The sequence below is a fragment of the Xiphophorus maculatus genome, chromosome 13 (assembly GCF_002775205.1).
Source record: "Xiphophorus maculatus strain JP 163 A chromosome 13, X_maculatus-5.0-male, whole genome shotgun sequence".
Classification (NCBI taxonomy): Eukaryota; Metazoa; Chordata; class Actinopteri; order Cyprinodontiformes; family Poeciliidae; genus Xiphophorus; species Xiphophorus maculatus.
The window spans coordinates 18212228-18227407 of record NC_036455.1 but is presented as its reverse complement, the minus strand read 5'-3'; the positions used below and the strand labels follow the sequence as shown (position 1 = coordinate 18227407).

General features: G+C 39.3%; 1 protein-coding gene across 5 annotated transcripts in view; it reads right to left on the bottom strand.

The window, feature by feature from the left end:
- LOC102223689 (FH1/FH2 domain-containing protein 3-like) overlaps nt 1-15180 on the bottom strand; it is a 91759-nt gene that overhangs the window by 41742 nt on the left and 34837 nt on the right. For all 5 annotated transcript variants that reach the window (XM_023345382.1, XM_023345384.1, XM_023345383.1 and 2 more), the window contains exons 4-9: nt 12812-12879; nt 12157-12262; nt 2603-2697; nt 1255-1366; nt 1058-1152; nt 100-243 (exon numbers count right to left, since the gene is read on the bottom strand). In XM_023345382.1, the coding sequence (XP_023201150.1) occupies nt 100-243; nt 1058-1152; nt 1255-1366; nt 2603-2697; nt 12157-12262; nt 12812-12879 (620 nt within the window). The remainder of the gene's footprint in view (nt 1-99; nt 244-1057; nt 1153-1254; nt 1367-2602; nt 2698-12156; nt 12263-12811; nt 12880-15180) is intronic.

Below are 15180 nucleotides of genomic sequence, written 5' to 3'. Positions count from 1 at the left end.
ATCCAAGAGAAGCAAGGTTCATCTAATGCAGTATATATACTACATGGCCCGTCTGATCTGCAGCACATTGTACATTACCAATGCATAGTTCGTTTGTACCTCGTAAATGTTGAGCTGCTCCACCAAGTCCAGGTCAGTGCCTTTCCTCCCCAGGTGTCTCTGGGATACTGTGTCCATGCCTTGTTCCTCCAGACTGTCCACCATGTCGTAGAAGGAGTCCTGGTCAGGCAGCGCCGCGAGTGTCTGCAGAAACCACCAAAAACACAAGTCACAACATATACGCTATACGTCATATAGTGAAAATGTTATAGAACACGTGTGACAAATTCAAGGCCTAGAGAGGCAAATCCAGCCAGGCGGCTTATGTGGCCAACTAGGGTCCAGCAGGAAGCTTAAGTAGAACCTTCTAGATGATCCTTGTGTGCTTAAATATTACTCTATCAATCAAATCAAAGCAGTTTTTTTTGTCTTTAAACTACCAACCAATCAGTTTTTTTGATCCTGTGATCGCAAAAATTCACGCAAAATCAACAGAATCCCACACTTTTTTCACTCATCATTGTGAGTTTACTACAAGTTCTCAACAGAAATTGTCAAAGACTTTGAGCTTCCAAGATGCTAAATCCCACCTGCAGGTGGCGGTATTTGTCACTTCTACCTCACTGCTGCCTCAACCTTATATGATGTCCAGTTTTAGTCAGCGGTCGATGTGGAGAGTATAAAAAAAGTCACTTTTACCATCACACATGAGCGAAAATATTGCAAAATGTCTGGCAAATATGTCTAAATCAGGGATTTTGACCGTAAAAAAAAAAAAATCCCAATCATCAGTGTGAAGAGATGTTTAGAGTCATTTAATCTTATCGAATGCAGACACAGCGGTTTGCTAATATTTTAGCAGTTTGTTAATGGGTTTTATCAACACGTTCTGGCACAAACGGCCCTCTGAGAGCTCTCATGATCTTGACATGGCTCAAGATGATTCATAAAAACGATTTCTTTGCAAAGCCAGTGCCAATAGTTATGGAGGACTCTGAAGGAGCTCTTATGTACCCACCTTGTTGATGAGGGTCATGGCGTAGACCAGCAGCTCGGTGTCCACTCCGTCTTTCTCCTGCAAGATCTCCATTGCATTGAACCAAGACTTGCAGCCTGAAATTTGCACGGATAATGAAATATGAACTCTCATCTATCTCATCTGCATTCAAGGAGACAAAAATCGACATGAGGAGGAACACATGTACATGGTTGTACCTCTCTTCGTGTCCGCGGAGGTGACGGCCTGTATGAGCAGCGGCGCGTTGGACTCGGAGTACTCCACAAACACCAGCAGCAGCTTCAGAGCCGTTTTCACCACCAGCCGGAACTAAAGGGGGAGAAAACAAAAAAACCCCCAAACATGAAAACACATTTCTGAAAATGGACTAACCTGGTTTTTGGTGGCTCCTGGTCAGTTTGCCTGTTCTTACCCTCTTTCATGATCACCCCTTACTATTTCCTCCCTTCCCCGTTTTTATTTGATTCCCCAAAATAAACCATTTCATTCCCCCACTTCACTTGGTTTGATATTCTAGATGGACTGTGGACAAAAATGGTTATATAAATGCTTAAATTTCATGTATATTTTAATACAATTGTGTTTATTTTTTCTTAAGAATGTCATATTCCCATTGAGTCTGATTCTAATCCTCATTCAACCTGTTTTATTGTGTAGAAAAATAAATCCTAACACATAATCAAACCAAAAATATCTCAGAGTTTAACAGCTGGTAGAAAATTTAAATGATCTGTGGACATGGTGGGAACAAAATGTTTCTTCCACCAAGTAATGGTGGATGAAACATTTACCTTTTCACACTTTGGTACAAACAGTGACACGACGACGCTTTTTAGGGGCGACTCAGTTTGCTTTATGCTTCGACGCATAATGAATGGCACAGTTTTAAGATGTGGAAGCAAAGAAAAACAGACGTTATTTTGCTCCCTTGTTTGTTTGTCTCCGTCTCTAAGCAAACAGTGGTACTTCTGGGAAGATGTGCACTTGTTTACACAGACGCGGTGCTGGGATTCGGTGATTTAAAAAACAAAAAAAAAAACTCCATAATGCAAAATGCGTTTCAGAGATTAGAGTCAGTTCAGAGACAAACTGCAGTTAGGGTTGCATTTGATGTTAAGGGTGACAGTTACGGTCATAAAAGTGGCTGTTATGGTAAAACGGATTATTTTTAGTGTTGTTGTTTTTTTTATGGGACCCCTCCCCCCCTGCTGCATGCGATTTGTCCTCCCTCAGCAACCGGTGAAGTTCTCCAGCAAAAGGTGCTGCAGAGTCCTAAATGCGGAGTTTATATGCCGCACACATTATAATATCCATTTAAAGGCTCTCCGCAAGATCAGCTGAAGAAGGAGAAAAAAAAAAACGAACCACGTCAGCTGAGAGCGCCAGGCTACACTCACAGATGTGTTTGTGTGCGTTTCCTTGGATGGCTGCTAAAAATACAGTTTCCCAAACAATGGGTGGCTATTCAAAGCTAATGACAGCCTGCAGTCTTTTTTTTCTTCTTTCTCTTCTTTCTCTTTTTGTGCACAGACGCTTCGCCGTTACCTTTGAGCCAACCAGAGTGTAGAGCCACTGGATGGTCTCCGGGTGGCCGATGACGCCGTTCATCCCGTCCACGTACAGCATGATCTGCCCCAGGGCTGACAAAAGGATCAGCAGAGAGATACAAGGTTTGAGATATTTATCCACAACTGTGTACTGAACACAAAGCAGAAACAAGCTCCTTTAATGGTGACGAAAGAGAAATCACGCAATTTGTATTTCTAAAGTCTCTTAAAACGGTTTTCGACACATCAACACAACGAAATAAAAGCAAAAAACTTCTTGCAACTTTTGATTGTGCCGTAACATGAGTGAGAGTCTTTTGCTAATTAAGCCATCAGAAAAAAATAAAATAAAATTTCTTTGTTGTTTCTCAGTCCGACACAGTTGTAAGCGGCATTATGGAGAAGCACCGTTGTGATGACGTGATGAAGGGGGAAGAGAAGGAGCTTCTTAAAGAAACAGAAGCCCTAATTCAATGTGTCAAATTGCAACGTCAAATTTATTTGAAGTTACTTTTGATGTATACAGCATTTTTATGATAACTGAAGATAAAATAGTGACTCGATTGTGCTATAAAATGGAACTTTGTGCCAGGAGAATACATTGTACCGCCCCTTTAAATATGGTGCAAACCTCTACAGCAGAGGATCCAATCAGAGACACTTTTAGGGATACAGCTAATATGAATATACACTTTTTTAGGCTTGAGGACAATTAAAAAACATAATAAAACAATTAAAAGTAACTGTAAGTTTGAAAAGATTAAGGGAATCATATATATATACATACAATATTTTTACCAATTTTATAATTGTCATTATTTTTTACTAAACCCAATTTTATTTTCTATTTTGTCATTTATCTACCTGTGATGTTGTGTTTGCTGTGAAGCGGTTTGGTCAGCTGAGGCTGTTGGATAGATAAACTTTGACTTGACCTGACGAGCCGGTTTTAAATATGAAAATAGAAATATTACAAAAATATTGTAATTGTATTTCTGCTCTGAGCACAACAGTTTAAAGCGTCCAAGTTTGTATCTTTAGAACAACAGGTTGAAATTTTTTCCTCTGCTTTGAGGGAAGTTAAACTTTCACTGACGTCTGCCTCAGTGAAACTCGTTAAAAGTCGGTTGCCGCTGAACCTTCCCGTTTAGTTTGGAGCTAGAACTTATAATGACATTAAGCAAATCGTCGGTAACGGTTTTGTTGCTTTTCATTTCACCAGCTGGAATTTTCTTTGCTTTAGTCCTCCTTAAACATGGCAGAGTGTTTGAAATCTGTTTTGGTTTCACATTTACAGTCAAGAGGGTAGAGCAAATGTTATGTGGTTTAGAGATAAAGAAAGAAAGTTCATTTGAGGTGAAATGAATCAAAAGTGTTGCAAGATTTTAACTGTGAGAGTAGAAAAACACGAGGAGAAACGTGGGCGGTGTTGCTATAGCACAAAATGTTTGCTTATTAGTTTTTACTCGACAAAATTGATTGCAAAGTTTGCGTTTACCGTTGTGCAATGAATTCGTGTGCACTAAAGAGCTCGAGCGAAACGTATGCGGCGCTGCAGGGCTCAGACGTACAGAGAGGAAGTTCGCTCAAGGTGACTGTAATGAAGACTGAAGCTGGTTCAGTTGTGGATAAACAATCACTCCAGGGTGTCGGGTTAGAACAGCTGATATATATGTTCAGGTGAGTTGGTGAAAGAAGAGAATGTCCAAGTCCAGAATTGAGCTTTACTTGGTTTTAATTAGCTCTGGAGGTTCAGCTATACATATAAGGGCACAGGTGTGTGTGTGGCGTGTGTGTGTGGTTTCCTATAAAGATAAACAAATACAAATTATGAGAATTTGTCTGTAAACCCTTTCACAAATAAACCTAATTTCCACAAATGAATAAATGTGTTAATGTCTGACTATGAGAATGTAAATAATAATTATACATACATAGTAATAATAAACCCTGCAAATAATAGTCTCACACGGTAAACATACAAGAGAAATAACGCATTTCAATTGCACATGGTAACACAATTAACAGCTGCAACTAATTAACCGAGCTTAATAGCTTGATGCTAAACGGCTAACTTTAGCTCTCAACAATACAAGTAAAATACACCAAAACGACTATAATACTCAACGGGACAAAGCACAACTACAGCTCTTAGACATTGACAAAACCGAACTAAATCAGCAACAGTATTACTGACATTCAATGGACGCACACAATAGAAAGAAGTTATGAACGAAGTCAGCCTTGAGAACCGCAACACTCTACTCAGATCCATAAACAAGCTGTAACAAAATGAACATGAAGCCACCCAGTGGCTGAAATAAATTACTGCACCTAAAATACTTTGACGAAGAAAACCTAAACTAGAGGGCTGAAAACAAATAATTAACAGTCTTTTGTACAGTGACAAAAGAAACGTTTGGCAGGACAAGTACAGGTTAGAGCAGATGCACAGGTACAGCGGTGGAACAGCAGCGTCATTCGACTGAATGACGAGCTACGCTTAATTAGGAATGTAAGACACATTTATGAATTCATCATCTGGATTCATGAATCCACATCATAAGGTTGTAATAACTGTGCACTTTAAGTGCTAAAAGTTGTGCTATTGAAAGCTGATCTTGTTGGTTTTGCATTTTTACAGACAACAGTAGTCACACTGGGAGGAGGTGGAAGAACGTGATTTTTTTCCGGTGACCCGTCTCATAGAAACCATCATGCAATGGATTTAATAAATATGGGAAAAATATATTTACATAAAAGTTACACACTACAGATCGAACTAAGATCCACAATAATCTGCAAGTGTATTGGTGGTGTTGGTAAAATAAAAAATCAGACTTTAAACTGAAAGTAAGAAAAGACACTCCGCCCATCTCACTGGATGAATATAACATCCTGTTGCAACAGAGCAAAGCTCAGACATCTTGAGCTTCAGGAAGGAAACACAGTTCTCTGTCAAACATGATTGTGGACAAAAATGTGAGATGTGAGGCTCTGTCCGCGCTTCTGGGGACCAAAATAACAGCTCTTGATGACGTAACAGCTCTTCATGGCGTAACAGCTCTTCATGGCGGTCTAGCTCTTCAAGGCAGAACAGCTTTTCAAGGCGTAACAGATCTTCATGGCAGAACAGCTCTTCGTGGCAGGACAGCTTTTCAAGGCGTAACAGCTTTTCAAGGCGTAACAGATCTTCTTGGCGTAACAGATCTTCTTGGCGTGAACCCTCGGATAGCTGTTCCCACTTTAACAGTTGATGGTTTTTTTCATAAAGTGATCTCCTGCAAGTACAACGGCATTGATGACAAGTTCAAAAAGTACAACGGCAATGATGGCAAGGACGTCAAGTACAACGGCAATGATGAGAAGGACTTCAAATACAACGACAATGCTGAGGAGTTCTTCATCAATGAGAAGGAATTCTTTGACCCGGGTTATGACTTCGACTTCACTAATCTCTCTGACTCGGCTGCCTGCATGAGAGGAAATGAGAGCTACGTGCGCCCAAATGGCTGGTACCGCATGGCCCTGAAGGTCAAAGGTAAATATCCGGATGGAGACACCTGGCTGGGGACCGGTGGATGGAGGAGTTACTCCGTGCCTGGAGAGTGGCCTGTGTCCTACCATGGAACCGGGTTAGAAGGAAAAACAGGCATCATCAGTACTCACTACAAAGCTGGACCTCGACAAGCATACGGAAGAGGAATCTACTCAACGCCTAACCTTTCTGTTGCTGAGAGCTACAGCACGAAATTCAAGTCAGAGAGCACAGGAAAAACCTACAAAGTGATCATGCAAAACCGAATCAATCCAAAGAAGAGGAAGATTTGTCAACCAGGTTACTGGCTCATCCCTGTTTCGGACGACGAATCAGATGAGGAAGAGAAAAGCATCGCTGAGAGTTCAATACGTCCGTACGGCGTTCTGATCAAGGAAATCTGAGACGGGAACTGTGACTTTAACTAGAGCCAAGAAGCATGAATTCTAATTTGTTTCAATGTGGACATTTTACCTTTTGTCACATGAGCCAACAAAGAAAAGGCTTGATCAGCTTCACATTATGAGCATTCTGTAAATTCTTCTATGACTTTATTTACAATCTTAGCTGATTAAAATATAGGTGCACTAGTTTAAAGTTACAAAATGCATGTCAGTTTATGCAGCATCATTACTTAAATCTGACAATTTTGTTGGTGTTTGGATTTTTCTTATATTGTTCTGAATTAAAAAAGAGTGAAACTTAATCAAGCAACTCACAAAGTTGCAGTTGTGAAGATATCATGAAGATAACATTTTTTATTTTATACATTTTAGTCGTTACTCCTGTTCTGTGTTCAGCTGCCAATATTTTAGAATGGGGATTTTGATTTTATTCATGTATTTTGTTTCAAGTTTGTAAAATAAAGTAATAATTAGTTCAAGTATTCTTCTGTTGGTTGTTTTATTGCTGCTTGGTGGGTTATTGTAATACAAATGAGTCATCACTAAACAGACAAAGGCCACACCGGGGTTTTCCGCTCGCAGTCTAATCACTTACTTTCATTTCAACATTGTGAGAGGAAAATGTCTTAAATGAAACTGTTAAATGTGATGGAGAATGCAGTGCTTCAGATAAGGCTAGTGCAGCTTTTATTCATTACATTAACAAAACAATGTAGACTTTTTTGCATGTTGTTGTTTTGTTGGTTTTTTTTTTTTTACATATATTCTGAATATCTACACTCATGTGCCGGGTGATCGGCACATCAGGTCTCCACCTGCAGGCGTCACTCTCAGCTCTCTGAAGCCGAAACCTAACGCTTACCCTAAATTTAAACAGCATTCATAAATCACCTACTTGTATATTCTTTAAAATCCTACATTTCGCTGGTAACTGGAAGAAAACTTGGGTTGGTTGTCTTTTGCAAAAGTTCTCATCTATTAACATCTCGCAGATACAAGATGTGACAAGAAACCGTCAGGTTTTACTCAGTGTTGTACTTCTTATGTTTTTATTGCTTACTTTGTTGTTAGTGGAAAATAATGTAATATTATTGTTTGTGTTATATGGTCTAAATGTAGTGGCTTAATTGCATCTTGTGCAGTGCTTTGTGCTTTTATCTTGCCAAGGACAACCTGGTAAAACCGCTGAATAAACAAAATGGACGTCTTTCCTGGAGAAAAGAAAAGACTAGAAAATAAAATAAATAGATAAATCGGATGTTACTCAGGCCATAAAATGATCAGCTCTGCTCTAAAATGCCCAACGAATAGATCAGATCGAGTTTTAGTCACATCTTGCACCTGCAACGTCCAAGTATTGTATTTCTTATGTTTTATTGCTTGACACATTGTCATTACTTCAAAATATTTATTAATATTGTTAGTTTTTGTGTTGTATCTTGTAAATCTAGTGGCTCGTTTGCATCTTGTATAGTGTTGAGTTTTTATCTTTCCAAGGGCTTCCTTGGAAAATAGATGAATAATTGGTGTCTGAATTTCATCAATTTCAATTTTTTTTTTTATAATATGTTGTTTTCAAGACTTCTTATTCTTGTGTTTTTTTAAAGCACTTTGAACTGCCTTGTTTCTGAAATGTGCTATACAAATAAGCTCTATTAATTGATAATCTCAATAATTCTGGAAAAAATAAAGCCAAATAAACAAATAGACGTTAATTTCAGGGCGATAAATTAGAAAGTCAGGTTTGATAAGAAACACTCAATAGGTTGTGGAAAAACATGTTCAACAGGACAACTTGAAGTGACTAATTATGAAAAAACTGTAACTGTATTGGTTTGATGTCAATTTCACTCCTTTGAACAGCAAACTCATGTTTGGAAAATGGCTAAACGTGATTTCATTGTGAGTCCCAGTTTTCTCTAGGGTTGTTCCCCTTTAAAACAGAAAGTAAGAGAGTAAGACCTCACTCTGTCTCATTGTTTGACTAATTGATAAGAACATTCTGTTGCAACAGCGCGAAACTCGGACTTCTCTAGCTGCAGATAGCAGCAATTGCTTTCTCTGTCAAACATGGTTGTGGACCCAAATGTGAGATTTGAGGCTCTGTCCGCGCTTCTGGGGATCAAAATAACCGCCCTCAATGAGAGAAACCCTGGGAAAGCTGCTCTCACTTTATCAGTTGAGGATTTTTTTATACAAATGATCCTCGGCAAGAAAACCAGCTATGCTGAGTTCTTCATCAATGAGAAGGAATTCTTTGACCCGGATTATGACTTCGACTTCACTAATCTCTCTGACTCGGCTGCCTGCATGAGAGGAAATGAGACATACGTGCGCCCAAAAGGCTGGTACCGCATGGCCCTGAAGGTCAAAGGTAAATATCCGGATGGAGACACCTGGCTGGGCCCCGGTGGATGGAGGAGTTACTCCGTGCCTGGAGAGTGGCCTGTGTCCTACCATGGAACCGGGTTAGAAGGAGCCAGAGGCATCGTCAGGAGTCACTACACAGCTGGAGGTGGACAAGCATACGGAAGAGGAATCTACTCAACGCCTAAACTTTCTCTTGCTGAGAGCTACTGCAAGACCTTCACGTCAAACATAACAGGAAAAACCTGCAAAGTGATCATGCAGAACCGAATCAAACCAGAGAAGAGGCAGATTCATGGACCCTACTGGCTCATCCCTGTTCCGGCAGGAACATCAGCAGAGGAGGAGAAACGCATCGCTGAGAGCTCAATACGTCCGTACGGCGTTCTGATCAAGGAAATCTTAGACGGGAACTGTGACTTTAACTAGAGCCAAGAAGCATTCAACTGAAATGTCCTCACACAGGCCAAGAAGACAATTCACATACTGAACAAAGTCGACATTTTCTATGCATGTTCAAGATCTTTTGCTTAGAACTGCAATTTTGATTCAAGCTTACGTCAAAGTATCATAAAGTTTATTAAAATAGTTGTTATGCAGGAGCAAGGATTGTTCAAGATCTGTAGCTACATAAAACTAACAAAAGACCAAACTGGCAACAGTTCTAGTTAATCCTATTGAGAGTCTCAGAACGAATCATTTTCTGATTTAGCTGTAAATCTTAAACAAGGGCAAATATATTATAAATAATAATAGAGTGCGAGAAGGGCTACCAGATAAATCTTTAATATTACATGCGGGAAGCTGGTTTGTTTCCTCGTGCTTGGCTCTGGGAGTTTCCTTTCATGTCCCTCAGCTGCCAACTAATAAAGAACAGTTTGGGTTTTTCCACTAGCATAAACTTTAATTTTCAATCTTTATTTTCAGGTGAAAATCTGAGTCACATAAAAAGGCAAAAATGCTGAATATGTCATCTTCCACAGTAAACTGCATTTATAATATAAAACCAGACACAATTTATTTTCCAACTCATTTGATAACATTAGTAAATGATGGTAAATTCATTTTACACAAGGTGAGGAAAAATACACCTTTGCCAGCCTATAGATGCATTTTGACTCAGGAACAAAAGCTGCCATGAACATCTTTATATTTTCAGGCAAACCTATAAGTTTATGGCCTTGACTGGAGAATCTCATGTGTGCCGTGTGTTAGCAGGATGTTTATGCCTCAAACATGATTTTCACATTTTTATTTTGACAATAAAGAGATTTGCTGCACGCTGTATCTTACGGTTTTTCTCAGTGGTTTTGGAGCATTTCTGGAATCATTCTCGACAGTTGTAAAACGGTACGTGGATTTCTCAAAACTATTTGCACAAGCAGAAAAACATCCTGGGTTACCTGCAAAACCCAGCATCTTTCTCAAAGTCGTTGGTTCAGCTATCAAAATGAACTATCTGGATCAATGAACACATCAGTGTCTCAGAATGACAAGTCCTTGTTTGATTGTGTTTGGGTAAAACAGACAAATTGATTAGTCATGTTGACAATATAACAGTGGACTTTGGAGGGACATTTTGTTCTAAAGGCTAAAGTTTTGATGTCTTGTTTTGTAAATGGGAGACAAATGGCAAGAGACTGGACAAGATTCACATTTATGCTTTTACTGTGATTTGTGAAAGCATAAATGACAGAAAGCAGAGCACAAAGAAAAAAAAATAAAGTAGCACTAAGATCATAAGACAATCTCCTTAAGGAAAACTACAGTGCAGTTTTCATATACTTTCTATCTCCATGCTGAGAAAAAGTCCTACATGTTATTAAGGAATAAAGAGCAGTGTGAGAGGAACTCCATCAGCATCTTGCTGCGGGTCACAAACCACATCCTGAGCGATGGAAGCTACCATGTTCAGCCTCTTCTTGAGTTTTGCCTGCTAACTCCTCAGCCACAGGAGTGGCTCTTCCTGACTCAGCCCAAATCATTGTCCGTCCATTGTCAGAAATGTAACACTGTGTTTTTCTCTGACTATATAGTTGACCAAAAATCTTCTGACAACATTTTTATCTGTTTGCAATGTCCTTCACAATATTTGAAGGAGGATTAACCTCAGAGCACAGCGTGGCTACAACCATGCTTCACTGTGAATGAGGAGCTAGCTAGCTCACTAGCTTGCTGGCTCGCTAGGAGAGGAGAGGAGGTAGCTAGCTCCTCATATTTTTATATATGAGATAGATCAGTGGTCCCCAACCTAATTATTTCTTGCGCGGCTGATTTTGACCGGTACCGGTCCGCGGCCCGGGGGTTGGGGACCACTGAGAGAGAGAGAGAGAGAGAGAGAGAGAGAGAGAGAGATGGATGGATGGATGGATGGATGGATGGATGGATGGATGGATGGATGGATGGATGGATGGATGGATGGATGGATGGATGGAGTGACTGTGGTTCAGCGGGTAGTGTTGTCTTTTTGATATAAAGTTTGTAGGTTTGATTCCAGCTTCCTCCTGTCACATGTCGATGTCTCTTTGAACCCCAATTTTCCCACCATGTCGGTGCATAAATGTCACTTAAAGAAACAGAAACTTGTGAAATACGAAGAGCTCACTAATAAAATAGAGAAGTTGTGGACAGTCAAGGTCTTAGTGGTGACAGTGGTCACTTGGAGGCACAAGTTCAAATGCACCCAGACGTGTCATTTTATTACCATAGTTTAAAAATCTACTCATGTTCAGGTAGATCAAATCTTGCTTCTCTACCTGGCCAATATAACACATCAAAAAAATTATACTTCTCATTGTAGCACTTTTTTCAAATGTAATTAATTTTAGATAAAACTATGTCGTTCCAGAACAACCACTCGAATTCGTTCTACATGAACTTATGCCTGAACACACTTTTTAAATGACTTAAATGAATGGTCATGAACAGGGAGGTGCAGAATTTGGCTGGAGATGACTCATCATTTGAATTATGTTGAAGCAGGTTAAAACCTACAACAGATGGGACCCTGGGAGTTGAACCGCTCACTTCTACTCTACAGTCCACCACTGGTCAACCTGTTGCATTTTCAAACAGTAACTTAACGAAGCAAGAAAACCGACTTTACACTGACTCAAACAGCGGGTCATTTTCCACCCAAATAGAGTTTAGCTTTGCCGTTACCTGTTCTATATCATTTACATGATTGTTTTGAGGTTTCCAGATATGTACGTCATTACTGGATGCAATGGAGAGACGAGTTACCTCTTAATATGTAGTTCTGGTAGTTCTGGTCCGCCTCTGCTCCCACCTTGATGAGACAAGTCAAACCTTCAGCCATCACAAACTCATGGACAAGGTCTTTGTCATCCTGAAATAACGGAGAGAAAATGAAAAAGAAAAAAAACTGACTGTAAGATACAATGGCCTTGAAACTACAATTGAAAACTCATTAAGAATTGCAATCTCACGTATTACCACATGATGTCGGTAGTGTGCAGAACAAGGATTAACACAACTTTCTAACTTTAATAAATGCTTCAGGGTTTTCAGTGAAATGTTTAGTTTTTTTTTTTTACTTTTGGAAACATTTTAAGCAACACAAGTTAGCATAGCTGGCTGAACAAGTGAAAAGTACCAGAGGAAGTGTTGCCTTCAGCTGCACTATTTTTAGCTTGAAGCAGCTCCTATGACTTAGTTTGTTTGGGCCTCATAATAGTCCTTCTTCAAAGTAGCTGAGCTGAGCACGAAAATGAATTCTCTAAACTCTCTTCTGTAAATTATTCACACCCAAATATAAACCGCTAAGGCAGCCGATATGGGCAACGCAAACACAGGAAGAGAAATGCTAAGGTGAAAAGAAGATCTCAGTTTGTCTGTGAAGAAGAAACTGAGGCTTGCTGCATTTACAATGTGTTACCTGAAAGATCTGCTTTAAAGAGAACAGAGCCCTTCTCAAGTCCCGTCCATTGGAGTTATAGAGTTTCTCTGCAGAGAGGAACACAAAGCAAAGGGCATTTATGATACGCAACAAAGGCTGGGACACAGCAACATGTTGACATTTATCTCCCTGAACATCTTTCATCTCTCTCCAGTCTTCACATGTTTTATAGTGAGGAGAGGATCAATAAAACCTGTAAGTGAAATGAGTTTCAGCTGTGGAGAAGTTGCACAACAGGCAGCAGTTTGACGGAGCAAAACCACACTTTTTGGTAAACTGAGGCGAGGGCTTTATCACACGCGTTTACCAAGTTCTCCATAGGCATGTGGATGAAACGTTTCCTGCACACACACACACGTACACACACATGTATGACACAAGGACGATCCGAGGTCTGTTGGAATGTTAATGGGTTGCTGGCTGGAGTTCAACATTGAAGTATTCGGGTCACGACTCGGAAACTTTTCAGGGCAAATGTCTACAGGCCTTCATACCCTCACAATAATCTCTAACCTGTTGAGAAGTTCTTCGAATGAGAGAACAGCATGATGTTTTATTAAAGTTTTATTTACATTTTCTTACATCTTTTACTACATTGACATGAAACTTCATACAACTACAGCAGTGCTTTATAACAACGTCTCATAGGAATGAATCAGAGGGATCTTTGGCCATGTCTCTCTGCACAATTTCTCTTATGTTCTCTTCTCCCTAGCTCATGTTTTCTATAGGTTTGAAGCATGAACACCAACATGACCATGGAAGAATGCTGATTTTGAGTTTGAGCACAATTAAGCCTTGCGATAACAAATTTTGCTGGACAATAAATTGCCCCAGAAACTCTTGCGATAAACGTTAATATTGCTATTTTGAGACTGTTTAGAACAGATATACTGATCATGGCATCATAATGCAAGGTCGTTATTCAGACTGGAACTGGAAGATGTTTTAAATATTCAAAATAAAACACAATGACCAAAAAAATTCATAGCAAAGGAAACACAAACCACATACAACCTAAACCATAAATAACATGGGTTATGAAGTTTATAAAAAACAATGTCCGTCAATAAATGTTAATCATCAGAATGGAAAATATCGAGCTCATGTGAATGTATCATGCCATGGTGAAATATGTCTATACATGTTTCAAAGTGTTATCCTCCATCTATCCCAGAATAAATTATATTTAAAAATGGCCAAGCTTAGACATTTCAATATGACGATCAACACACATCTGCCCGTCTGTATTAACAAGTGTTTTCACTTTTGAAGAAGAGCTAACTCATATGAGTCGTGTCATATTTGTAACCATAGCAAAACAGGAAGTGTGTACTACATACAGCGCATTAAAGTGAGCTGCTGGTACAGTTTAAGGTTCGTTCTGATGATGACGATGATGTTGAGCGTGGAAGGAAAAGACGGTTTTTGGCTCCATGGTACTTGTTTGCTACCCAAGGCTAACCCAACTCAAGGGTCAGAATCATTATCATTCCTCACTCAGACAAAGAATTACAGGCCCGTCCGTCTCCACCTCTGTAGGACAATTTCTAAGAGATTAGCAACGGCATTCGTGATATGAACCTCTGATAGCCAACATAGTGGTGCTCAAATGATGAAAGGTCATTAAATCATCCACATGATCCGTCTTAACGGGGCAGTGGTGCAACACGATGAATACGTCGAGGTTAGCAAGGGCGTTGAGGGAGCCAAACACCCAAAAACTCATCAATAAACATACCAACATACCAAACATACCATTGGATTTTACCCAAATTCATCCAAACAATATAAAAACACTACAGAAACTCAGATTTGTCTTGTACAATTCGTCATTTAAAAAAAGCAGATGTAAATGCCTGGTTTTATAAATGTGCACACATTTAAGCTTTTATTCCAGCATAAACCTTTGGGTAACACTTTATTTAACGGGTTGTGAATAAGACTGTCATGACACCGTCATAAACATGACACAGACTTTAAAAATTATGTAGCTTTATGTTATTAAAGCTAAAGTTTAATCAGTAATACTTTAATAACACATTTATGTCAGATCATGATTTCTTGGTTAACAAAGACGTTTTGAATAATGTCAACTTTGTATTAAAAGTGTCATGATTGACCGAATGACACTTTATGACAACAGTCATAAATATTCATGAAGACTTACTCGTGTCCATGTCAGGTGTTATGTCATGTTTATGACAGTCTTATTCACAACCCGTCAAATAAAGTGTTACTAACCTTTGTTTGGCTGGTGTCTCTGACTGACTGAACCATCTATACTGTCCACATTGACAAAAAGTCCAATTCAAACCGATGAAAAGGAACCTTACGGCCTAATTCTG